Genomic DNA, 27208 nt, shown 5'->3' with positions numbered 1-27208 from the left:
CCCTCCCAAGACGTATTTGGGCATCTCAGAAACTCTTTTGACGATTGAACACGGAAAGCAAACACAAAATGTAGATCGTAACCGAGACCAGAAGGGAACAAGAAAGAAGAAATCTCTTTGATGTTTGTTTGGGGTTTCATTTTTTACCTGTCCATCGTCGATATTGTGATGAGATGAAAGCGGTGTAGAGGCTAGATTGCCTGGAATGACGATCGTCTCGCCTGAATCCAGCACGTGATGCTGTACGAGGACATCGGGCCGTCGGACAACGTTGTACTGGTTTCCTTCGCTTCGTCCACTGTTGCCTCCGCGTCCTCCCGACGGGTCGTAAGAAAAGTGAACATTGCCCGTCTGCGACACAAAAACGCACTTCACATTAAATGATGACAGCCTCTTTTCCATTGCCCAATTTTCTCACTCGACACCACACAAAAAGGAAAAGCTCGTAAATTAGGCAAGGCGTTCACGCTCATTAACGACACGGATGTCGTGCCACACGGGAAAACACAAATTGAACCGGAAGAAGAAGGTGCGAAACATCTTCCGTGACGTTTTTTTTTATTAAATTAAATTAAAAGATACTTTCGCTCATTTATTATAATTTAATAAAAAAAAAAGCAAATGTAAAAACGATTAAGACTTACATCGAGGGCTTCGTGTTCTGCACGTCGTAGGACTTCGTGCGTGCGTTGGATTTGGCTGTGGGTAGAATAGTGGCTCTGATGGACGTTGAGTGAATAAGGGTCGTTGTTGCCGGATGAATTACCCAGCTGGACAGAGCCGGATGATGGGTGGAATTCGACGCCGACTTGCTGCTGAGGCGGGAACGGCGGCGGGAAATAGGGCGGCTGCACAAAATGGACCGAAATCGAATTCATTTTCATGAAAAAGAAAAATAGAAAAGAATTGAATATCAACCGGTTCAAATTAGCCAACATGTCACGCGTACACACACACACACAAAAAAAACTTGATCGTTAGTTATCCATGAACAAACAAAAAAAAAAAAAAATACGGACTCGTCATTGAAAGGTGCCAAAGACTTATTTGGGCAATTCTCTTTTAAAAACAAAAACTCGACGTTGAAAAAATATTATACAAATACGCGCGCGCACACAACACACAATAACATATTTTTCAACAAACCAGTTGTGTCACAAGAGAAAGAAAAGTAAAAAAAAAAAAAAAACCCGGAAGATGATAAAACGAGAACGAAATATCAAATTGAAATAGTGGTTAAAACAGGATAAATTGTGTGCGTCAGTCAAATCACTAGAAAATTTAAGAAGAACAAAAAAATAAGCGTATCGACAGAAAAAGATGGAAACGAAAAATTAGATTTAAAAAACAAAAAAACAAAAGACAGTTCCGATATTCGTCCAATTCCGTCTATTTATGAGAGGCGTGTGTTTTGTGCGTCGGGAATTTAATAGTTAGACTACTTCTACTACTCATACCGGTATGTTTCTTATCTTTTTTTTGTCTTTCGGCTTCGTCTCTTCAACTAGATGAGACAAAGCCGTCCATTTCTTTTTCTTTTTTTTTATTTCTTTCTCCGAATCGGAAAGAAAAGACACGGGACGGCAGCCCATGACGTCAGAAACTGACATTCCACACCACTTTTTTTTCACAACTTTGTGAGTGTCTACGAACGTCGCCATGTCTTTTCGATTGTTTGATTTTCGTTGAAAAATTAAAAAAACTGAGGAGAACAAAAAAAAAAAAAAAAAAAAAAGGGAACGAAAATTCTCTTGCCCCCAAAAATAATTTCCTTACCATATGCATGACATCGTGACCGCGGCCGGTCATGTGGTTGTGATGAGTCCGAACTGACCAGTCGGCGGCCCGTTCGTGCAGAGCCCGTCGCTCGCATTGGAACAACATTTTGGGATTTTCTTCCGCGTTCGACTATATTTGTTTATATATATATACGGAGTAGTAAGGATATGAAGTCAACGAGTTTTTGTGTGTTTCAAGGTGAACGGATCGTCAAATTTGCGAGTTTTCAAGTCGAATAGAAGAGACGAGTTAGAAGAAGGAATGTTTCCCCTGTAGCCGTTGAGTTAGTCGGAGGAAAAAATGGAAGTGACCGCCACCGATATTGAATTAAAAAAGAGTCTGTCGCTTGCTTTTTTTTTTAATTTTCTTTTGGTTTGTTTACGTGTCCAGCAACTTACTGTACCTCCATAACTGCAGACATGACGTCCGCCGGCATATACGAGAAGCTAAATGTGTCGATATCCGGCATAAGACGACCTGTCGTGTCACAATAGACACGTGCCCACTTTTGTCTTTCCTCTATTTATTTTTCGTTTCTCAGACGAATCGAATTCGCGTAGAGAAAAGGGGACAAAAAAAAAAGAGCCACACAGCAAAGAAACTTAAAAGCCTCTTTGAACGAATAATTTCAAAACGATAAGTCCTCTCTCGTCAACTTCGAACTTTTCAAAGAGTGTCTTCTTCCTTTGTTTGTTTGTTTTTTTCCAATCACGCTGCAAACACCGGTAAGAATTTCCAAAACAAATCAAAAGAATCTTGTTTGGCTGTCCTGACACTAAAACAGCGCACTCGGTGTAGGAAGATGAAAATAAATCACTGGCACCGCAAAACACATCGCTCACAAAGCACTGGGTAAATAGTCGCAACAAACGGATAACATTCGAAATCGAATTCGTGTGTAAACACGCGCTAGTCGTCAAGTCTTTGGCGATGATTGCCTGTCCCGTCCTCTTATGACACCTGCGTTCGAGACGGATGCAGAGAGGGCTCTGAGGACTCTACCAGGGTCGACTGCTATACTATACTTCCCTCGTACATGTGTCTCTCGCCCCTCTTCCTCCTCTTTACCCCACCCTATCCTACCCACCAACCTTTGGCTGCAATCGTACACTCAGGGGAGGAATCACATACATACTGTGGCGGGCTCTGGTGTCGCTCACGCACACGGGGGGAGGTGGCCCCTGAGGGCGGGTCTGTCCCGGAGAGAAACTTTTTTTTTCGCTTTTTTTTTTAAGAGGGAGATGGGGAGAGGGGGGGGGGTCGATAACTAGGCGAGATAACAAGGGCTGCCCCCAGCCCTTGCCGTGCAATGTACCTCTATATACCCTCCCTTCGTCCAGAGATTCGACGACGACGACGACGTCGTCGTCGGTGCTGGGCCATCGCACACGCACGCGCGGCTCTCGCATGCACCGGCTTCGTCGACGGGTGCAAGAGAGTAAAGTTTGTGCTCCGCCTCTTTCGGTCTGCAGTCAACCAATCGGGTGACTTGCCACTTAATTGGAACCCCCCCACCACCACCACCAAAGAGAGAGGCTACTTACTATTAGACCACTACTATTTTCCTACATGTATTCACAGAGTAACATCGTTTCTTCTATCAAAGGGAGGGGAAAAAAACTAATCGCCTCACGTTCAATGGGCCTATGTGCGCATTCTTGATTTTTTTTTTTTTTTTTTTTACGATTATTATATTTTCTTTTTCAATATGATCCAAGTGACTTATTTGCGGTGGCTTTACTTTATGATACCCCCACCCTTTTCATTGCAACCCGAACAAACAACATAAAGAGGAACGTACATTTTGGCCGGCCAGTAACGACCGGTCGTACAAACAAAACAAAAAAGGCTCTCGAGAAAAGTCATTTCAAAATGTTTGAACGACAAAGAAAAGTAGAGAAAATTTCTACTCGGAGTCTCGTGACAACGATAATCATTTTGAATAATAATACCACACGACAAATCAAAATGTAAAATAACATGGGGAAGAAACGAAACAATTAAGAAAATATTTCCGAGAAAGAATGGGAAAACAAAACTCAAAAAAGCCGAAAATCTTTTTCTTTTCTGCTTATCAAGAAAAATAAATAAATAAAAAATTAAAAAAAAAATAAGAGTAAACTATCTATAGTGGTTACGGTGTGCGCTGAACGTCGACGATGACGCTCTTGTCTACACTGGCCGACCCCACGATCCTCCCCCCTCCCCCACAGGAAAAGAATCAATGGGAACCATAAACAAAACTTTGTCGCCCCTCTACTCTCATTTGAAATTTGTCCCTTTCCGTCCTGCATTTCTAACATATCCACACTCAGTAAAAAGAAGAAAAAAAAAAAATCAGAATAAAAATAAATAAAGGTACGTCTGCCAAACGCTAGATGGCACTTTCCAGTTCCTATTGTGCTGTGTGCCCTTTCTTTTCCTCGACATTTATTCCCCCTTTTTCCCAACAAGAAAAAAAGTACATTTTTTCTTATTTTTCAAAAAGATAAAAAAAGAAAGAAAAGAACCGGAATGCCGCCAAGGTAAGTAGTCTTTTTTCTTTTTCTTCCCTTTTTGTGTGTGTGTGTGTGTGTTGTATATACCCCGAAATGCAGGTGCAGCAGCAGCGCGGCGGCTAACATATAATCAACGGCTCTCTCTCTCTCTCTCTCTCTCTCTCTCTCTTTCTCTCTGTAGGTAAAGAGTGTGTGCGGTGTGTACTCTGTGTGTGTATACGTGGACGTAGCCTTGTCAAGACAGGGCCAGTCCGGTGATCCTTCATCATCTCGAGCACATACACAGCAAATGGCCATAGCACTATACATTGGAAGGCGGAGGTGCAATCACACACACAAGCACAAGAGTGAATGTAATCACAATATTAAAAAGAAAAAAAGAAAAAAGAAGGAAAAAAAAAAAAAAAAGAGAGGTAGGATAATCACAGCAGCAACAGCAGCGATTTCCTGGAACGCTGCCAAGCTCTTTTCTTTCTTCGTCACATGAAAGAGATGGTGCTCGAGATAGGGCGGGAATAGTCTCTCTCTACGAAGATGCATTAAGATCTCAAAGGACGATATATTTTATATTGCGCGCGCTCTTTTCTTTCTTTTTTTTTCCACCTGACGTCACTCGGTGCAACGCTCGCAATCATGCGCACACAAGACGAAGAATAGTCAACTCGGAAAGAAAAAAAGAAAGAAAGAAAAGCAATCAAAAGAGACCATTCACACCGACTCGTGAAACCTAACCGAACATTGACAATGACATCATCGTGAGACCGTGAGTCTTTCGGTTAGAGTCGGTATGGTACTACTAGTAGTCCTATCAAAGCGCGCAGGACGGCATCCAGACGGCCAAATCAAATTGAATTGATCAAGCATCTCTTAAATACTATTGCGCCTACTCAAGTCTTAAAGCGAGGGTAAATTGAGAGTGACTCTTTTTCCTTCTTCAGTTATACCTTTAAAAATATTCAAAAAATAAAGACTGAAAAGAGATAAGGCGGACGGATGGTAACAACCCGGCAAAAAGAGCGAATGGACGCTCGAGAAAGGAATATATAAATAAAACCATAAAACGAGATGGGGCAATCACGTGCAATCAACAGTTAAGTCACACAACAACAACAAAAAGCGAAAAAAAATAAAAATAAAAGATTGGAAAGAAGAAAAATAAATTAAATAAGAATTAAATTTTCCTGTTTTGCGAGCGCGCGCGCGGATCGAACGTTATCGATCGTCACACCACAGATGACGCCAACTTTTGTCTTCGTTTTTTTTTTTTTTCCGAGAAAAGGTAAAGAAAAAGAAAAAAAAACTAACGTGGGGTAGTACAGTAGATTACGGAATCCAGACAGGTGGAATCGAGGCCGGATGGAAGAGGGGGAAAAGAAAACCGAAACAAGACACAAAAGAAGAGAAAAAAGAAGGACGACTTCAACCTCCTCCATCCATTTCAAAATGTTCTCCAGACTTTTTTTTTTTTGTTTTCTTTCTCTTTTTAAGAACTCCCCTATATTTTTCTTTCATTCTCCTTGTATTCTTACCTGGACGACGTGGAAAGAAAGGTAGGAAGAAGCAGAGGAGGGTGATTGAAAGTGGAGATACAAGAGATGCGTATAACCTTGACGGTGGCCCAGGTATCCCAAACAACTCCCTCCCTCCCCAGCCCCCTCTTTCTTTTTTCTTCCCTCATATAGAAACCAAGGGCTTTTGTCCACACGCACATGCACGCGCGACGGACACTTTTTTTTTTGGGGGGAGGAAGAAAAATCAACTGCCATCATTTTCTTCCCTTTTCTCTTCCAAGTTCAGACGAGAAAACGTATTGGGAAAAGTTCCTCAGAAATGACCTTACATCGGAGGACATGTGGGCAGAAACCCATTTTTCTCTTCTCCCACCAATAAAATGTGGGCGGGGTCTTTAAATATTAAAAAAAATAAAATAAATCAGTTATTACGTTGTAGTGTCTAAGGTTAGCTGCCCTTGACGGCGTTGAAATTGCCAGGGAGCCCACACCACACCAACCTGTTGCTTGAGAAAACACAAGGTGGACTGGCTTTTTTCCTTCAAGTCAAACGAAACAAAAAGCGACAAAGACAAGGGCATCCAACACGGAATCCCTTGCAAACAAAAGAGCAACCCCCGCCCAAAGGGGAAAAAAAAAAGAATTACCCAAAACGCTTGGAGAAAAAGAAAAAAAAAAAAAAACGGGCCTATTGGCATCACCGATGCAGCGGTCGGGACCAGCCGCCGCAAGCCAACAAGGTATCCCCCCTCTAACACACCGCTGTGTGTGTGTGATATTCTTTCCTTCGCCCTGTTTTTACCAACATCAAAATAGCTTGTGGCAGTACACGCGGCTTCGACACACGCGGTTCGTCACAACCCGAAATTCCTTCCTCGTTTCAAAATGAGAGAAATATAAAAAATTAGTTGACAGACCTCGTCCACTTCGACAGCTTGATCGGCATCATCGGGTCCCACTTCCGACGTGTCAATGAGAAAGACTGTGGCGACATCGTTGTTGTTGTTATTCAACGGCCGTTTCTGCGGTGACAGAGCGTCTCCATCCGTGTCTTGGTCATCGATCTGTTGTTGGCCATCATCGTCAGCCTCCATCGAATGGCCGTGGTGATGATTGTTCTGTTGATCTTGTTGTTGGTTGTGATGGTGGTCTTCCATGATCTGTACCATTTCACGTTTGTGGACAACGAGCATTGGAATACCCGCACCGGTTGAGCCGCCAGAGCCAACAGAACCAGCCGATCCAGCTGGACTGTGATTGTTGTCGTTGTGGTTCGTGTCCAGATCTTCAGCCATCGGACTCATGTCGGCCATTCTTTTCACCACTTGTGTCTTTCTTCTGCTTCACACACACACATACACACACTAAACACTTTTTGTTGGGGAGGTCTGTGATGCAATCAACAGGTGGATGAACAACACACACAAAATTCAAGCCAGATTTCAACTTGCAGTACGTGAGCCAGACACAACGTCGTATTGTTAAGGAAAACTGAAAATTATGGGAAAAAAATTGTAAATGTATCGAGGAGGAGAAGGCAGGTGGGTTAGGGCAGCACCAAGATGGCGCCGACTAATACACAGCGCGCCAAAAGACTGAAAAAAATCCTCGTCGAAAGTCTTGGTGTACAAGTTCACTAAATGTTACACTAACGTTGAATCTATTCCGTCAATCAAGTGTTTTCAAACGAGTTGTGAATCCATCTTTACCAGCAATTTTTTCCACACACCATGGGTTTCTCCTTATTCAAACCCTCCACCAAACTGTTGATATGTGTGTGTGTGTGTGTGTGTGTGTATTTTTTCTTTTTCTGTCAGGGTCGGCTCCACACACACACATACAGTGCCACACTGCACACATACGAGACGTGATGGTGGCAGTCGTTGTCCAAAACTGTGTTGGATTCGCTCTTAATTTAATCGTTTCCGCGCACACTACACAAATCTATTTGCACAAACACACGGAGGAGTGGGTGAAAAATATCAAAAGCGTGTGTGTGTATGCTAAAAAGTCATCGAGAGACACACAGAGAGAAAGAGAGAGAGAGGGGGGAGATAGAGAACGACAACGTGGTGCGGCCGTTGCCGGAGGGAAAGCCTCGACGAACTTGACTGTGGCTGCGAACGCGCTCGCAAGACGATGGCTGTGCTGGGTTCGAGTTGTGCGGATCTGGCCGCAAGGGGGTCTTACCAAGCGGTTCGGCCTCGAGTTTCAAACCGCAACTGAGGAATGCAACAGTGCGCGCCACCAGTCTGTGTGTGTGTGAGTGGGGCTTTCCATTGAAGAAAAAAAAAGACAAATAAAAAATGGTGGTAGATACATGGGAATGGTGGTGTGAACCCAAGTGGATGATGAAAATAGAGAAGTGGAGAGAGAACGCCAGCGACCTTTCCTCGCCCTTCTCTTTTTCTTTCTTTCTTTCTTTCTCTCTCTCTCTCTCTCTCTTGTGATTCGTTTTCTTTTTTCTTCTCTTGTGTTGGAACATTTCTCATTTTATTCCTCTTCTTCAGCGTCTGCTGCAACAGCAGGTTTTCCCCTCCACTAGTTATTTGCAGCACCGAGCCAAAAAGAACATGCATGTTCTTCTTGTATTCTTTTTCCTGTCTCGTTGTTTTCGCCAAAGAAAACAAAGATGGCCGATCGGGCTGGGAGAAATGCTATTTAGTGGACGTTGCTATTTAGCACACTTTTCTCTCGAAATGGGAGGGGGTTGATTTTATGACCTCTGTTGGAGAAAGGGAGAGATATCCCGAGACAGGTAATTATTATTCTATCCTTTCCTCTCTTTTTTTTCCCCATTCAATTCTCTTTTCCTATGAAATCATTTTGGAATGTCGTGATTGCACATCATCTCTTTACAGTTTTTTCTCGTTCCAATTTGAAATAATAAAAACTGGCAAATGTTTAAAAGAAAAAGAAAAAAGTGAGTGCTTTGAAATTACACGCCCTGTTTCCATTATTCGATTTTTTTTTACGTGCAAAGACGAAATTATAGAGTTGTGTAAAAAATGGAAATGGAAGAAAAATGGTGGGAGGAATCGAGTTGAACGGTGCCCAGAAATCTCATTAGCAGATTGATTCGTTTTGGGGAGCTCTAGCGATAAAAATCCAAACGGCATTTCCCACACTTGTTCACGTGAGCGGCTCGTCACAAATCGTTCACATCTCAACTGAAATTATCTGAATTTTCATCGAAGATACAATATATATCTGCGTAGATGATGAGACTCTTTGAGTGAATGGAATTTTTCTTTTATTTATTATTTTTCTTTTTACCAATTTTCGATCGTGACATTGTAGAAACATGAGAGCTTCGGGAGAATGACAATGCCAAACTGGCCAAAAAGAAAAATTTTTAAATTTCTCTACTCGTAACAGAAAAGAGACACAGGACCGAAAAAGGGTTGGTTGACGAAGATTGTGTGGAATTTTCCATGTTTTCCTTTTTTTTTCTCTCTCTTTTTAAAAGATGGTTGTCCAGCTGCAGACGCAATCTGTCGCCGATTGATCGGGACAAATGGGGGACTGCATCTAAAAAGATTGACCGTTAAAAGTCCCATAAACTTTTAAGGCGAAAGAAAAACGTTCGTGTTAAAAAAAAAAGGCAATCCAGACTGAAGCAAAAAAGAATTTATAATTTATAAAAAAATATATACGCAATATACACTTGGTGTGTGTTGTGTGTCTCATGTTATTTAGAAGGTCGCGGCTACGAAGAGAAGGGATTGTATTACAACGTTGTGTCTTCTCGAATGACAGTCCGATAGCCAGCGCTGCCTCTGTGTACATCATAAAAGAAGGACGGAAAAAAATTTAAACATTTCGGACGAGGAGAGGCCGGGACGACATACAACGACGGCGGGAGAAAGGTGGACGACGCCCAAGTTTTATGTGTATATATCGACCTGATAGCAGTACTATTACATATATGCTATTATATACATTGTTGTGGAACCAACAACAAGTGGTTTAACTTCTTTTTCTCGGTCGTGATCAAGAGGGGGGGAAACTCAACCGGATAATTCTGCACACACGTTCTAACGTGAATTTCATGTGAACGAAATGAAACAAGCCATTCATCGGAGACCAGCTGTGGTTTCGTGTTGTGTGGAGACTCACACAACTAATAATAAAAAGAAAGGGCGCAGAGAAATTGAATGATCAATGCAGCATCCAAAAAACGCGCTCGACTTGCCACGAAAAGAGTTTGTTCCATTGAATTTCTTTGCTACATTGACGTCAGAGTCGTGTACCACTTGATGTTACACTGTTAACTTGTGTGATACAAAAGAGGCAAGTACCCGTCATTTCATCGGCGACGAGGAAACTGTATTTTGTAAGAAAAATAGTTTTTCCTTGAATAAATCTTTGAATTAAATGTTGGGATTATATGAAACGAATTTGTCTAGAGTGAATCCGGGAAAAGCAGGAAAATTAGAAAATGTTTTTTTCTTTCTCCCTTCTTGACGACGGTTTTTAACAGAGAGATTAAAAGAAGGTGAATCTGCTTTATAATAGCCCACAGGTGAAAGAGTTCATAAAAAGCCCCCAAAAATTAATATTCAAAAATAAAAAGAGAAACGGACAGAAAGTAGTGAAACGATTAATAACCGAATCGAATGATCAATGCTCAACTTGCTCTTCAAAAAAACATTGAAACGACTTGCACCGCTGCTACGCTTGAATTCTTTTTAATGCGCTGAGGGTTAAGTTCTTTTTCACACAAGAAAAAAGAAAATGGCCAAAAAAATTATCAGTTTCCCATCTGTTTTTTTTGTTGTTTTTTTTAGGTTACCGAAATGTGAAATTGCCTTTTAAAGAAACAGCACCTTTGACACATTCGTATACCAAGCGCCCCGATGAAATGATATCACCATATTCCATCATCTTTATTTCCCCCCTGCAATGCTGCAACAGATGGCCGGCCTGCTCTTCCAAAATCTCTTATAACTTTGTCGCCCCTTTTATTTATTTATTTTTTTCGTTTCCTCTTTAGCATATTCTTTTTTTTTTCTGACCAACAGTTTTAACGCGAAGATGAAAAAATTCCAATGCAAAAATGTCCAGTTGGACCCCCCGCTCTGATCAATGCAAATATTTTTGTTTTTTTCTTCTTATTTTTTCTTTTTGTAGTTCAAACGAATAAAGAGAGAGAGAGAGAGAACGATCTTGAACACGAATCACCTGTCGGGACTGTGGGTGGAGGAAGACGAAGAAGAAGAAAAAACAAAAACAGGTGTAAGACTTCATGATCATTTATTCCATATGTATCCAGCGGTGCGAAGCGAAACCGAGTGCCGTGTCCCGGTGACTTGCGTGACGTCACAACTTATTTACATGATCCCAAAGCGTCTGTTGATGTGCCGTTTGTTATTCACATCCTTTCCCGACTTTTCCTTCTTTTTTCATTAAAAGAATTTTAGGAGTTGCTTAATATTTGCTCGTGCACCGTGAATCAATATGGGCATGGAACACACACACACACAGAGCCGCAATACATACACGACGATGATTCTACTGCTGACGACTTGCAATAGACACAACTCTGCCGAGGCTCGTCTTTCCCCAAAGTGTGTTCGGCTCGTTAGAAATCAATTTTTATCAGCTACATCGCCATGAAAATGTCAGCGTTTTTTTTTTATGAACCCCACAAATATTTGTGTTTCCTTCTCATTCGCATAAGTGAGGCCTTGCACACGAAATATTATTGACCTCTCGGTTAATCGAAATAATTCAGACGACAAACATTTTTTTTTGTTTTTCATTTCATTTTTAACTACGGGAAAACATTTGGATAAATCGCCAAAATTTACTGAACGGTCATCTTCATTAACTTTATAACGGCGGAGTTAATAAATTTCCCAATCGAATTTGTGTAAGTGTTTTAGGCTTTTTCCTCCCCCGATTTATTTTCAAGGTGTTTTTCTCTAATTGGAAAGAAAAGGTGGGATGAGTTGATGACTTTTCTCTTTTAATTGCATCAGGAAAAAAGAGTCAGCGCATGGATTTCGATTACATGGGGGGTTCCAAACGGATATCTAAATTTATGGCAACCGTCGAATTTGATCGACCCGCGTGCCCGTCAGGGAATCAACAGGCGAACACAAATTTTTATTTGATGCTCATTTTTGTTTTTGTTTTTTTTTGTTCGCCATTTGAATTCCAAAATTATTTATTACGAGCGTCGGGTCAGGTCGTCTTTTTTCACAGCCGCCGTCGATATGTAGTTTGAGAGGTAAGGCATCCAAATTAATTGGTCGTATTTCTTTGCACCTTTTTTTTTTCTTTTATCGTAGCCTGGCATATTGTAATTAAATGTAATGTAATCAGCGCAAGCGCGCTATTCGAAAAATTGGAAAGTTCTTTCTTTTTCTCGGTGTTTCCAAGCAAAGGTGAAATCAAAGGATATTCCGATACATTTTATTTTTAAAATTTGGGGAGAAAAGAATGAAAAAGAATATATGTATCACATAAATATACATGCGTTTAAGAAAAAAGAAATCTAGGTTAGAAGCGCGGGTTTCAAAAACAAAAAGAACGGGCCTCGCGTATGCGCGCGCGGCTGTAGCAAGAGAGAAACAAGATTCCGAGAATTCTAATAACCACTCAAGAAAAGAAAAAAAGAAAAACTTGTGTTCTATAAGTTCGTCATTCGTTAATACAAAAGAAAAAATATATAATTTGAACGCAACAATGGAAACAAATAGATAGTGACGTCACATGAATTTTCAAGTCGCTCGAGTCGTGTCTCGTGTTTTGTGTGTGATAGCCAAAACACAAGATGCCGAGTGTTGATAAGCGCATTACGTACGCATTATACGACGATGCATTCAACGTCAAACAAGTTGGATGCCAAAAGAATGAAAGGACAGTCAAAAAAAAAGAAAGAAAAACGACCGAATGAAAATGAATAAATGATTTGAAAATGACGGATAGAGATGTGTGCGTTTTTCTGTCGTTTTGTGGGATTTCTCTGATATTCATTACTTTTCAAACGCCAAACACACAAACATTACCTGACGGACACGAGCAACGCCACCTAGCGAACACTACATCTTTCGACTGATCCCCTATCTCTCACCGGAAGTAAGAATCTAATTAAAACCTTCCAGCCAGGCAAATTTAAACACTAAAATCTTTCAATGAAATCCGTGTGCCTCATTCGCAAACAGAACAATTCAGATGTTGCAAACCGAATTTTAGCGCGTAACTGTGTATATATAAAAAAAACGAATAGTGCATAGAAAACGTATCATATCGATTCAAATTCGGTTAAAGAGCGTTGCATCAATTCTTTGCGCCGCCCTATAAAAAAAAAAAAGAGCTAGAAGCTACTCCCGAGACAAAAATGATTAGCATATTCATCACGGGTTTCACCGCGCGTTCAAGAGCTCATCTTTCACAACATCTGCCGTCATCTTTTCCCATCTTTTCTTGCGCTAGAAAATGTTTTCTACCTTTAAAAATGAAAACCACCTGACATACAGCACAAGATTGTCTGATTGCAGTTCCCAAGCCCAAAAAACTTGGCTGCCGACTACGTACAGGTGGCTCTCTTGGTTTTTGCGTTACATTTTTCAATATGCTACACCGAACTATACTTTTTGTGTGTAGTGAATACGCACGTAGAGACACTAGTTTTAACCAACATGAACCATAGCAATTCGTTCTTTGTTGTTTTGGTTATAAAAAGAAAGAATACAGCTCCCTAATGTCTAGAAATTGTATGTCGTTTTGATGAGTTACACGAGTTTTCAAACTCGTTAGCCCCCTTTTTTTTTATCTCGTTTTATTTTTTTTTTTTTGGTTTTCTGTTTGTTTGTTTTTGTAGGCTTTTTGTCGACAGTTTTGCTTTACGTTTAATGGCCGCCAGGTAGTTTGGAGACTGTCTGAACGAGTAAAGGCTTGTGGACTGGTTTGCTTGCCTCTATCTCTTCGTTTCTCGTGTTTTTATTTCGAAAGGAAACAAAAAGACGCTTAAAACAACATCATCCTCTCCATTTTGATTGATATACGCTGTTAGATTGTTGTACAGAAATGGATTTATTGATGTGGTGGCGGCTCTGTCTTTAAAACTTATCCCGAGACCCGATCAAACAGGGGGGAAAAAATCCGACGCCCCTTCTCGCTCCCGAAGCGCACCTGACGGCGGCCAGACCCAAAAAAAAAAAACAAGCGTGTAGGCGTGACTTGAGCAGCCTCTTCTTCGACCTTTTGTTTGTTTGCCAACTCTTTTTTTTTTCTTCTTTTTTCTTTAGAAGGGTACGTGTAGGGCTGTCAAATGGGGGTCCCGACCAATGAAGATGTCAAGTATTTTAAGACGTTTAAAAGAATGCCAAGAAAAAGGCAAACTGCATTCATTGAAAACTGTGGAAGGAACAACAAATCTCTTTGCAAGAACAATCTGAAATTCAATGGGGGTCACATACTCTTATTTCTTGGAATAATTTGGCCATTAATCAAGCAAGCAGAGATGCAAGAGTTAACACGGCGTTATAGAAAGCGGGCAGCAGATGCGTGATAAATCGGCTCTCTTTCAACTCTCTTGCAAATAACTGTACGTGAAATTTGTTACAACGGGGTCGCCATACCGCGAAATTGGCGCTAAGGTTCTGCAAAAACTCGAGAAAAAAATGTCGAATCAATAAGTTCAGCATTGCGCGCACACGGCCAACAGAGAAAGAAGAAATGCGATTATTTTTAATAAGGAAAAAAAGAGCCCACAAGAGAGTAGCCAGGGCTAATCGGATCGGGACCGTGGCGTGATCTCAAACGAAACACGTAACGGTTCCATCTTTCTTCCAATGATGATGATCATCATCATCATTATCATACGTACGTACGATGCGAGTGTGCGTATAATTACACGATTTGAGAGAACTCGAGGGATGTTATAAGAGTCGAGAGTAAAGTCGAAAGATAGAGATGGTCACGTGATGCGCAAGAGGAGCTTCTCCTTTTTGTTATAACGTAGGCGCTCGACTGGCCACTTCGGTCGGTGCTCTCCTTTTTCTTTTCCCTAAAAGTTATTATAGAGTTCACGCGCCGCCCGCCGTCTTTGCATCCCTTGCGTGTAAAGTCCATCCCGCGCGTTTTTGGAAATTTTCTTTTGTTTTTAATTTTTTTCTTTCTTTTAAAATATGAAAAACAGGTGAAAGGTTTTGCTCCAACTTGTTTTTCCCGCATGTTTTAAAGTTTCATTTTTTCCTTTTTCCTATTGAGCTTCACGCTCCATTTTTTGTTGTTGTTGTTTTCCCTCCTCTTCAATTTCATCTCGTTGATGTTGAGTTGTTTCTTCTTTTTTTTTTTCAACGGGAAATTAGCTACGCGGGCAGCTATGCAACTCTGACTACGTGATGCTGATTTATATCATTTTCTCATTCGTGCGGGAGGCTGAAGCTACTACTGCTGCGGTTTGCCGCAGTAACCACGCGGACAAAGTGTAATCAAACGCGCATCTTTTTTTTTTTTTTCCCGGACGATGCTGCTATACATTTTTGTTTCATTCGTCGTCTGCATTCTTCCCATCGCCGAGATGATTAACTTTACTTCTGAGAATGATTAGTTACATAACGTGAGCTCCTGAATGTTGCACGTCGAAAAAAAATGAAACATGAGAACGAATCCAGAACAAAGGGAAAAGTTTTAAAAAGAAAAATGTTTCGTCCTTTTTATTTTGAATGGGCGCTGAAGAGTTGAACGCTAAGAGCCGATAGTTGCAGGTGGTAGCACACCATGTCATCTTGTTCGAACGTAATTGATGTGAATATATATAGAAGAGTGGCGCTCCGTTAGCGACCAGCAATCGAGACGAGTACGAAGACAAAAAGAGGTTTTCTGTTACGATAGTACTGTTATTAATATTTTAAAATTCCTGGACCCGATTAAAAAGACTTTTCCATCTTTTGAAGAGAGGCAAAAAAAAAAATTGAAACAAAAGCTGGACGCCCTTGAGCGATTTTTTAAGTCAAATGTTTTTGTAACAAGGTACAACAATAGCAAAAAGCAAAAAAATATAATTTTTTTATATATTTGAAAACTACTTTAGATGGGCTAGACTTTTTAATATTTTATTTCGCGCCTCTTTGCGTGCAAAGCGACCGTTGTATCGAGTCGGGAGCATTGGCCAACAAACCGATAAGGATCGATTAACAAACCAAACAGCCATCCATCATGCCGACCAATTCTCCCTTCTATTTTTTTTTCTTTATTACATATATGGCGCTGTGTTCATTAAACTCCCCTTCCAAAATAGAATTCAAGTTTGAAAGCGAAAGAGAGAGCCAAAAATATGAAAATTATTAATAGCGATGCTATCCACACAATCCCTTTTTTTGTGTTCAGTTATTGATTTATACAATGCAAATAGAAAAAAAAAACTTCAAAAATAAAAAAAAATCATCAGCGGTCAGATGATTTTTTTTTTCTTTTGCTATTCTAGTTTCGTATCAGTTGGGTCATTTAAATAAAAAAATTTTTATTTTCAAATTAAGTTTTTTTTTTTTTCAAATTTCTCTCAGTTGTCTGTCCGCAATTGGATCATCTAGTGGTGTATTGCCGTCGCTTTTTTTGAAATCACATACTTGTTTACCTACAATCTTACATTGGAAAAAGAACCGCACACAATTCACACACACGCACACGGTTCTAGATTGGGTTATGATTATTATCACATTGGTCTCTCGATTCGTTCTCAATTCGAAAATTGGTCGAGGTTGTCTGCAACCAATTGCTTTTCTTTCCCCGCCGTCCGCGTTTTATTTTCTGTGTGAAACTTTTACTCGCATCAGAGCGAACACCAACACACACCCCTCACAGGCGGGGCACAACGTTTGCGGTATTTACCTATGCGGTCAACCTCGATCGGGGGGAGAAAATCCGGGCAAGGTGCGTTCACCTTTCACGCGGGAGATCGCCATTTTTTTTTTCTAATCAAAACGATAGTTCAAAACAATTGGGGTCACTGGGTATATCTATACCTTTTGTCTTTTTTGTCAACTGGGAAAATTGCAATTTTCGGAAATGGGAGGGGCCATTTTCTTGGGCTGACCGGGCGATACGAAACGGTTCATTTCAAAGACCAAATGAAGATAGTATAGTCAAATTTACGATCTCACATAACGTTTCTGTGTGTGTAGAGAACATATATCAAATACTCATCGGGTAAAAAGAAAAAAACAAAAACAAAAAAAAGTCCAGTACCTTCAATGAATTTTTTGTTGTTTTACATTTTTCGGGAGGGGGGAAAGAACGAAATTGCGGAAGTGGGTCATCACCATGGGTTTCAATGACCATTAATCATGTCGCCTGCCAGAAATCCAAAAAACAAAAGGAACGAGGGAACAGTTTAAAACACATAGACGAAAAATGAACAAAAAAGAAATTGTTCGAATCTCTTTTTAAAAAAAATAATGTTCTCATCCACAGAATGAAATACGACGCCAAACGATACGCAAGAATATTAAGTGTGTTCCCAACACGAAATGTAGATAATCTATAGCATCATGAGCAACACCGATGATGGGCCTCTTTAAAAAAAAGAAGAGAGAGAACCGGAGCCGCCGTATAACAAAATTAGCTGGCCGTTTGTGTATGCACAACAGATCGTACAAGTAATGGATCCAAAAAAAAAAAAAAAAAAAAAAGATTCAATATTTGTTAAGCATCTCTCTCTCCCCCACAATAAGATGGTGGGATCATGGGAACTCTGTATAGTACGTATAGAAAATAGAACTAAATAAATGTATGTGTATACTATCTTATGATTTATTCATTCTATGCGTATGGCCCCGTCTTGGAATCCAGCAGCGGTGGTGGCGGGCATCGGCGCCCATCTCCCGCCGTATGGCCTCTACAGAGACTGGGATTTTTTTTTTTTTTTTTTAGGTTTTCTTCGACCAATTCTTCAACGGGAGATTAATTGCCGACGCCAGCCGGAGCACACGCGCTTCTTTTTTTCTTTTTCCTCGTTCGTCTAGAACAAAAGAAGGGACCAAACACGTTGAAAACAAAAACAAAAAATTTCTGAAAAGAAAACCACCAAACCAAATGATTGTGTGCGTTTTCTTGTTAATAATAGCGGACGACACAGGTGACTCCAAAGTGTGTGGAAACAACAAGAAAAAAAAAAACAAAAAAAGGCAGGGAATTATAGGTGATACTACTGCGCTACTTTTCACGTCAAAAAAGAAACACAACACCACTCGAGAAATGAAAGAGAAATATACATGAAATATAAACGAGCTCTAATTGGGGTCTCTCAGTTACTTTCGTCATATTGAAAAGTAGCGTGACTCGTGAACGTGTACGCACACCTCTTCGTCCAAACGCATAAGCGATGGGGTGGAAAAGAAAAATGAGCTATTTTTTAGAACATGGACAGCAGGACACATCAACAATGAGCTGACCGAGTGTGTGGAAATACATCTGGACGGTGCGAAACTGACCAAAACAATCCTTCAACTTGTTGCGTTTCTTTCTTCTCATGTTTACATTCTTTTTAAATTTCTGGAAGAAAATTTAAGGAATTTTCGGTTAATTCGTGGCCAGCAAAAAGACTTGGAAGTTGTCAATCACATTTGTTGTTGGGGGTCGGTGAGGTGGGAGTGTGACATGACGTCAGCAGGTGCGCCTGTACTTTGCATAGAACAGACGAGAGACAACCCAGGGCGGTCGGCATTTCATTTCTCCCCTGAAAGTCAACTTTGGATTAACCCCCTCAAAATGCCAGCGCTTTCCCCGCAATATTTTCATTTGAAAAAAATTCATTGATTATGTATTATTATTCATTTTAAAATAGAAAAGGCGTGCGCAGCAGCTAGCCATAAGCAGTCGGTCGCCATTTTTCTTTTTTTATATTTATTGTCTATGAAATAAAAATGGGAAAAAAAAGAAAAGAAAAAAGAAATTGTTGACTTCTTCATCGTGTTTGGGTTAGATGACAATCACGATTCGATATCGCTTATGTCGTGTTAGGAAGACGCTGGTGGGGGTGGCAAGAAAATAGAGACATTCGAAAGAGAAAAGAAAATCCACTTTGGACGTCGTAGGGGCAGAGTTAGCTCGACATTTATATGTAGATTGAAATCTTTGTGTTGTTGTTGTTCGATAAAAACGAAAATTTGATGAGCCTCTTTGTGGCTCTTTGAGCTTTTCTTTGACTGGCTCCATTCATGGCAGGTACAATATCAGGACCATAACTCCCCCCTTCTTCAAACTTCATTGTGTTGTCAAAAGGACGATCCCCTGGACAGCTCGCAAACATGCAACCGGCCCTAGCTGCCGTATAATCCCTTTCTTCTATTGTCGGAAAAAGAAAAGTCTCTAAAATTCTCCATCCGTGGCGTCTATCTTTTTTTGATCCCTTTGCCTTTTTCGTACAAAACACGGAAGAGAAGCCAAGAAAGCCAAACATAAAATGGCCAATAGCACACTCGTAGACACACACACAGACCAGCAGGTGTGTATAGTAGTAGGACCGGGGGTATCTACGTGTATAATCGCGCATAAGCAAGTCGTCCATAATGCCGGGAAAACGGGCGTTTGAACGTTCGAATCGCCACGTTCCAAAAATTGAACTATTGGGAACACGTCGAATTATTCATCAGCCATCCTTACGTAGCAATGCCCAACCTGCGCCAATCGTAATTCTTTTTCACCGTGTGAAGGTGGAAAACAAAAAGAAAAATGCAGATTATCCATAAGTCATCCGACATTTTTGTTTTTGTTTTTCACGATTAAAAAATGCTCTCGCGCGAGCTGCTCGCACCCGACTCGACGGGGGTCTCCGTGCCAACCAACGCCATCTATCACTCCCGTGTTGGTCGTCGAGGTCGATGGGGAAGGAAATGAGCAATCAGTTATGCGGAGCGGGCAAAGAAAAAAAATAAAATCGACAGTACGATTTGTTTGTTCCAACCCACCACCAATGCAGCGGCGTCCTGGGCTACCTGTCAGGATTTATAATACGTGTTTGTAAAATATCGATTCCATCAGACACACAACGATGAAGTCACACACACAGCTTGTTTTTCTTCTACTTTATTATCCCATTTTTTTGTGTGTTGTTGTTTAAAATTTCCTTTTCTTTTTGAGACGATGCGTTTAGACTCGCCAACAAAAGAATATCTTGTGTGTTGCATAAACCTCTGCGGAACATTCTGGCAAATGGCGAAGCAATGGCTGTTCGACTCTTCTTCCTATTTTGTCCAGTTTTTGATGGATGGCGTCTTGTGTGTTACACACGCGCTCTTTTTTTTTCATCAATTGAAACAAACAACCTCTCACGCGTCGACTAACCTATTGAAAAATAATCGACTCTTTTATATGTTGATTCAACAGCAGTTTTCGGGAGAGTAAATAAACTCACGCTGCGCCGTCAAACTGCCGATCGTTGTAGTCAGATTTCGTCCACAGCGTTTCTTATTCGCCCCCCTATTGAGATTTTTCGGCTAACTATAATCACAGACGTACGATGGCCGATATCAATCGATTCAATTTTTTGTTTTTTGTTTACTTGCATTTTGTTTTTCAAATAAAAAATAATCAAATTTTATCTCCCTATTATAGGCCTCATCGTCATAAAAACAAATTCAGTTGTTGGAGTATTTCGTTTAACCCTCTCGAAAGAAAAAAAAGAAATGGTAGAAGACAAACATTTGTGAAGTTTAAAAACCAAAAATAAAAAACCGATCGGAATGTAGCGACCGGCTACGAAATTCACGTACGCGCAAAGGGGACGAGCTTGTTGAAGAGAAACAGAAAAAATAAAAATAAATAAGCCCCCATTTATTTGGAGGCGCATACTTTCTAAGGGCGTTCGTGTGCTGCCCACCACGTCCCCCCAATCTTCATCTACCTGCTATTTTCTTATACACTCAATTATTGCCCCCCTTTCCCCATTCTTCTCACACATCTTATTATTTATTCGTCAGGAAAGGAGGGGAATTCTATTTCTGTGGTCTTGAGAATGAAAAAAAAAGCTTTTATTTTATTTTATTTTTTATTCGTGGGCTCGATCCGATTTTTTTTCCTTTAACGTGCACATAACAAACACGAGCGCGACGTCTTTTGGCTCTTTGAATGTTATCATTTCCCACCCGTTTGGTGGAGGGGGGAGGGGAAGCACGAACAAGGAGAGAAGAAGAATTTGATTTTTTACGACATCAAACCGCACCGGGAACTCGCGTCTGACTTCTTTTTCGTCCCGATTTTTATTTATGATTTTTTTTTTTTTTTTTTTACGATCCGCATTTCCAGCAGCGTGAATACTAATAAAAAATCGTTCCGTCTCCGACACACACACACACACAGAAAAAAAAAGAGCGGGCCATCGTCTAGCAGAGTCTGTTCGATTCTCTTTGGGACTGGCGTTTGAACGGCGCTCTTTTGGCCGCCCTCCCCTGCTGATATATGCGCATGTTTCGTGCACTCCCCGCTAATTAAGGAGATGGGGGGGAGCACAGCTTCATCGATCCCTTGTGATGATAAGCGATCGTCTCGCCTAATAAAGCATATAACAATTCAATAACTGACAAAACTTGAAATCAATCAACTCTTATGTACAATGAACAAGTTGGCCGTGAATTTGCCCCGATTAATTTATTTTCGGAAATATTCACGATCACATCGAAATGAAAAGCGGCGCATCGTTGATGACTCTATTTCAGCGCGGCAAATGACTTAAAATTTTATGACCTTTTATGGAGCGTGCGTATGTAATGGAATAACAGATTCCGCTTGATTTATTGTTGGCCACATGATGAACGCGCATTGCGTAAGCATTTCAACCATAAAACATACGCAGTCGTATAAAAGAATAAAATTAAAACATTGGCAAAAGGCGTTGATTGCCTAGCGCATCTTAATGGAGGTGTTGACCTCTCTCCGAATTCTCTTTTCTCTTCCCCGATGATTTGTAAGCTAAACATATCCTGCCTCATTGTCGTGATGTATGGTGGCAAACGTACACATTGGCCGTTTCTTTTTAAAAAATTATTATTATTATTATTTCTTGTGTGTGTGTAAAGGAGAGTCGAGTGCAAGACGGGCCACAAAAATGATGGCCTGTTGCAATCGACCACTTCCAAATTTGTAATGTACAACACACTTTTTAAACAAATGCAGCTGATAAATACACAAGAGACAGATCCATTCGAAAAACGTTACGTAAGCGAGAAAGAAAAAAAAAAATGGCCAACGGGGGCCGATCGGAAAAGAGTCCATTTTTGTGTTTTGCTGCTTGTTTGGAGTTTCGCTGTGAAACGGAGCTATTCGTATGCTAATAGCGTGAGGCCCAAGTTTTGGGGTTTTTATAACATTTTTTTTTTTTTTTACAACAGCTCCCGAGAAACGACGTGAGCTACACGGCACGCAAGAGCCGCCGCTGTACGTCACACAATTTTTTTAAAAAATTCTTAGTTGCGACTGCCGCAGCGCCGTAGAATCGACTTCATCACCATCATTCACAACGGAAATGCCAGCATACAAACATACAAAAAAATAAAGGCCAGTAGGAGTACCGACTAAAAAACAGCTGGACACTTTTTTTGGATTACAACACTCGCACACGAAAATAAATAAACAAAAAAGAAAAATAATAATAATAATAATAAAATTCAAGACAAATTGCAGCGCGGTCCGCTGAGAGAACGGGCCCAAACAAAATACAATTTAGAAACTAATTCAAATAAATTATCGGCCAGTCAAGCAGCGAAGATCTTCATCCGCAAAACGGACACGAAAAAAAAAAGGCAATGGACTTTTCATCATCCAATCCCCCCGATATTCATATTTATGTTAGACATTTCTAACTATTACAAAAACAACAATGTCCGCAAGAAAAATCCAATGTCTGCCATCTCTTTTTCCTTTCCGATTTGCCCATCTAAATGCATATCATTCTGAGCTTTGAAAAAGACAAAAACAGCTGGCCTGGACCAGGCAATACGTCCAGATAAATTATACGACAGCAGCAAAAAAATAAGTAGGCTTATACTTTATACACACAATGTGTAAAAATCGTATCTATTAACTTTGGATGAGCAACGAGACAAACGGCCTTACGACACGAAGCGGGCAAAACGGGAACGACAAGACAATTTTCAATGTTGATGAAACATTTCACGCGATGACGGCGCGCGTTTGGTGGAATGTTACCAACCATCCAACGCCACACACCAGAAAGAAATTAACCATTATATATTTAACACCGGTTTGATGATGAGGATGCGCGCGGAACGCGTGCGTGCGTTGGGAGGTTACCGCTAAGCAACGGACGAGCTTTCTCGCAATTCTTTTTTATTTTAAAGAAATCGTTTTCTTCGATGATCGGACAAACAACTACACAACAACAGGTGGTTGATTTATTTCATCCGACTATAGTTCTTCATCATTCTCTCTCCTTTGGCACGGACAGGTTATTGTTCTTCAGAAAACAGAAACGACGGACCAGGCGACCGAACGAAAGATGACGCCAAAACAACAACAACAGCAGCCAAAAAATAAAAAATAAATAAATACAAGTGGATGTAGATCACGTTTATGTTTCACGCCCGGTTAAAATGGGATGAACGAACTCTTTCTTCAGATACATTTTTTCTTCTTCTTCTTCTTCTTCTTAAATTAATCATTTCGTGAATAGAAACACACACACAACACAAAAAAAAATACACGAATTGTGGTAGGTAGATTTTTTTTTTTTTTATTTGCATATTCGGATGCATCATCTGTTATTCTTGGATATAGATGGAATGCCTTGATTCAGATTCGAGATTCCCCGTGTTTTTTTTTTTTTCTTGTGGGTGTATGGGTGTCGGCGCTCTCTTTTATTTAAAAAAAAAGGGGAGTAGAAATCCCGAACGCAGGAACACACAAAAAAATGTTTGATTGTAACAAAAAAACTTTTTTTGCATCTGCTTCTAGCTATTCAAACACAACTTTTTTTTGTGTGTGTCCCTGCAAAACAAAAAATAAATAAAAAACAAAATCTTCTTCGAAAAACTTTGATTTTTGTGCGACTAAAACGTGAAGATGAAAAACAAAAAACGCTTTCAGGCATTTAACATTTTTATTTTTCTCTCAAACCGAACGATGGCGACAAGATCTCTATTGGATTTGAATACATAAAAAAAAACGGAAAGAGAAAAGTTCATTCGTGTTTGACGCGTTCAAATCGAATCCTTAAAAAAAAAGAGGAGCCCACAGTCGACAAAAATTTGCGTCACGAACTTTTCGGTAACACATCCGCGTTCATCCATGATTACACTTGCACCACACACACTTTTCCTCGAGCCGTGTATAGTGAAAGAAACGATGAATTCCAGTACCGCTCACACACACACACACACGTTGATGCGTTTCGTTTTTTTTTTGTTTGTTTGCGGTCGATTGCGGCTCTCCGGTCGCTCACGATTTGTTGGTATTTCTCGCAAGAAAATTCTTTTGATTTCTTTCCTTGTGCATTGGACGTATAAGGCACCGACTGCCGTGAAATGATACAAAATAATAAAAGGCGAATCAACACAGCGGAAAATATGGAAAACCAGGCCGATGTGGGCGGGCGAGAAAGAAATAATTGAATGGAAACATATGGAAACTTGCACGCTCAATTAGCTGCTTAACTCGGCGTCATATTTTGATATTGAAAAAAAAAAAAAAGAAAAAGAAAAATGTGACATTGAAAATTCAATTTGTTTTAAATAGTAAAAATCGGTCAGTATTATTTTGGGGGTTTGTGTAATTCATTTAAAAGCAATCGATTCATCAGAATGGCTGAAAATAAAAGAGCCGATGAATCACGAAAAGGCGGGCATTTACTCTGCCCCTCTCATTGCCTTTATTTTTTTTTATTGCAATAATTCAGTGCAAGACACAGAGAAAAAAAAAGACGGTCGGTAAAATATCACGTGAACAGGTCAAAACACCCATTGAACGAACGTTGGCTGGCCAAATGACGTCATATAACAAAGCCAACAAAACAACCCTTGAAAAATGGAATTCTCTTTTGAAAATAGCCCACACGACGCTGCTAAACGAACTTCAGAACAATCGGCCGTACGTGAAGTGTCGGTCACATCCGCACAGGTAATTTTTTAAATTTTGGCTTCCACCCCCCTCCCGTCTTTCTGTTCTCTCTCAAAGTACTAAGTTATTGCATCTGTCCAAGTGACCTCTTCCGGTGTGGGCCAATTTAGAGGGGCGTTGCGATTTTTTCGATGCAACTCGAATACACACGACGAAGGCAAGGCGGGAGGTAAGAATGGGAGCCATAAAAAAAAAAATAAGAAAACGGGCAGAAGAGCCGCCCTTTGTGATGAAATATGGGAACGTTGGAATCGGATTCGCTTCGCGGTCATTCAATTAAGGGCTTGAAACAGAGTAATCAGCACACTTTCTTTTTTTTTCAACTCAAGAACCAAACCAAATAATAAATAAAAAATCAGCTCACTTTCTGCTGTGGGAAACAGCTCACATCCCACCCCCCATTTTTTTATTCTTAAATCATAATTGAGAATTACATTTTTTTTTTAACTTTTCTGGTTGCGTAAACTATTGCCGAATAGGATAAGGCAATTTCATGGCAAGGTCACTTTTAAAATTGGATTTTTATCTAAACATTCAAACCGGACCAATTAAAAAGAAAAAAAAAAAAGAAATGACGGACAAGGTCAGGAAATTCATCAACAGTAAACACCATCTCGTGTCACATACCAACAACCCAAAGTAGAACAGAAAAAAAAATAAATAAAAAAATGACGTAATTGATTGGCTACAGTCCGCGTTTCAAATGACGAGAGAAAAAAAATTTTGAAAAGAGGCAACAGAAAACTACTAGCACGTCATCACGGATCCTAGTGACGTGACCCGTCTCACTGTCCGTACAAAAATTATATTCACCTGTCACCACACACTATAACACACAGTGGTATATAAACTCCATTTCCCCCCATTTGTTTCTTTCCTTTATTATTTTTTACACTGATCGACTGCTGTGCGTAGCGTGCGTTCTCTCGTCGTGAGTAGTAAAACACACATCATCACACATACAGACGCACAAAGTTTGTTTCGTGAGTCAAATTTCTTAAGCAACTGCCAAGCCACACCACATTTCCGTTGCGTAAATAAACGAATCGCCCCACTCACAAAAATATATACACAACGCAAAGTCTATCTTTTATTATTTTTATGTATTCCGCACAAACGTTTTGCCGCTATCATCGGATTGCGCCATGGCGGGGGTTTTTGTTTGTCACTGTCGTGTGTGTGTGTGTACGCGCGCGCGTGTGTGTGTGTGTATCAAATAGGCAAATGACTTCCCGCTGAGAGTTGATTTCTTGCCCCCTCCGTTTCATTTCATTTTACACGCTTGGCTTTTTCCAAACAGAAAAGACGTTGTGTATACACACGTTTGCATGCGATGCCGACCAAAAGAGAGAGAAAGAAACGAGAACTTTTTTTCTCTCTCTCTTCCTACCTCCTCATCTGCATAAATTTATGATTAAACTGACCAAGTCGATGACAGATGATGTCTTATCGTAAAAAGACAAGAAATGATAATAACGTGCCTTCAGACAGACAGCCAGAGAAAAAGAAAAGCAAAAAACCAAATCCCCCCCCCCTCCTGAAAAAAAAATATATATATATAAATATAAAATATTATTTTTTTGTGAGTCCCTTTTTTTTACAGGGGCTGCTATAATGGTGGATGGATGCGTATAGTAGATGCTATTATAAATGCTCCCGCTGTTGCGCTGGCTGCTGCCGCTCTTTCGTAGCGTGCAACCAATCAGAAGAAAAGATGGCGGCTCCTTATAAACAACAACAACAAAAATCGAAACACACAACACACACACACACGGAAGAAGAAGGAGAAATGACTTCTCCTTCACGAAGAGACTTGACTGACAGTCGTACAACACGCAACGATTATTCTCACAAACACACAGACGCAGACAAGTAAAATGTATTTAATCTTGCGCGTATTGGTGGTCGAGCCGATCACCGTCGATCGGCCGCTCTTCCGGACGAAATCAAACAACGCGCGGAATTCAAAATGAGATTTTAAAAAACTAAATTGAAAAAAATAATAATCAAATAAAATAAAAAAAGCACTTTACAGTGGCTTGAAAATGATCGAAAAAAGTTTCGTTCGCCATCGTTCGTTGCATCTCCCCCCTCCTCTTTCATTTCACACGGTCGGGGTGCGGACACAGGATGTCGCGCGAGACTCGGAACGAGGAAAATAGAAGCAACACGGTCAAATAATCGTACTATAAAAAAATTGGGAAGAAGACAACACACAAAGAAGAAAATAGCCCACAACACGAGGGGGGGAAAGACGACGTGATTTTTATTAATTTTTTTTTTTTTTTTTAATAAATAAAAAAAAAAAAAAACTCGGCAACAGTACACAGGTGTGTA

The 27208-nt window shown here is 40.3% G+C and overlaps 1 protein-coding gene and 1 long non-coding RNA gene across 7 annotated transcripts in view; one reads left to right on the top strand and one right to left on the bottom strand.

The window, feature by feature from the left end:
- LOC116932909 (transcription factor AP-2-beta) overlaps positions 1–27208 on the bottom strand; it is a 70919-nt gene that overhangs the window by 18487 nt on the left and 25224 nt on the right. Inside the window, exons 1-4 of one of the 6 annotated variants that reach the window (XM_045168451.1) lie at positions 2183–3294; positions 1777–1908; positions 645–848; positions 148–369 (exon numbers count right to left, since the gene is read on the bottom strand). In XM_045168451.1, coding sequence (XP_045024386.1) covers positions 148–369; positions 645–848; positions 1777–1908; positions 2183–2248 — 624 coding nt within the window. In that variant the 5' untranslated portion in view covers positions 2249–3294. Of the gene's footprint in view, positions 1–147; positions 370–644; positions 849–1776; positions 1909–2182; positions 3295–6705; positions 7879–27208 lie in introns of those variants that run through there. The other 5 variants (XM_045168452.1, XM_045168449.1, XM_045168450.1 and 2 more) reach the window with 5 other exon arrangements.
- Positions 8243–10962, top strand: LOC123469450. Its single transcript, XR_006642714.1, has 2 exons — positions 8243–8546; positions 10579–10962. It is a non-coding gene; the product is annotated as an uncharacterized LOC123469450 (long non-coding RNA).

Source organism: Daphnia magna, linkage group LG1 (assembly GCF_020631705.1).
Source record: "Daphnia magna isolate NIES linkage group LG1, ASM2063170v1.1, whole genome shotgun sequence".
NCBI lineage: Eukaryota > Metazoa > Arthropoda > Branchiopoda > Diplostraca > Daphniidae > Daphnia > Daphnia magna.
Note: the sequence above shows the minus strand (reverse complement) of the source record. Positions and strands in the feature narration are given on the sequence as shown.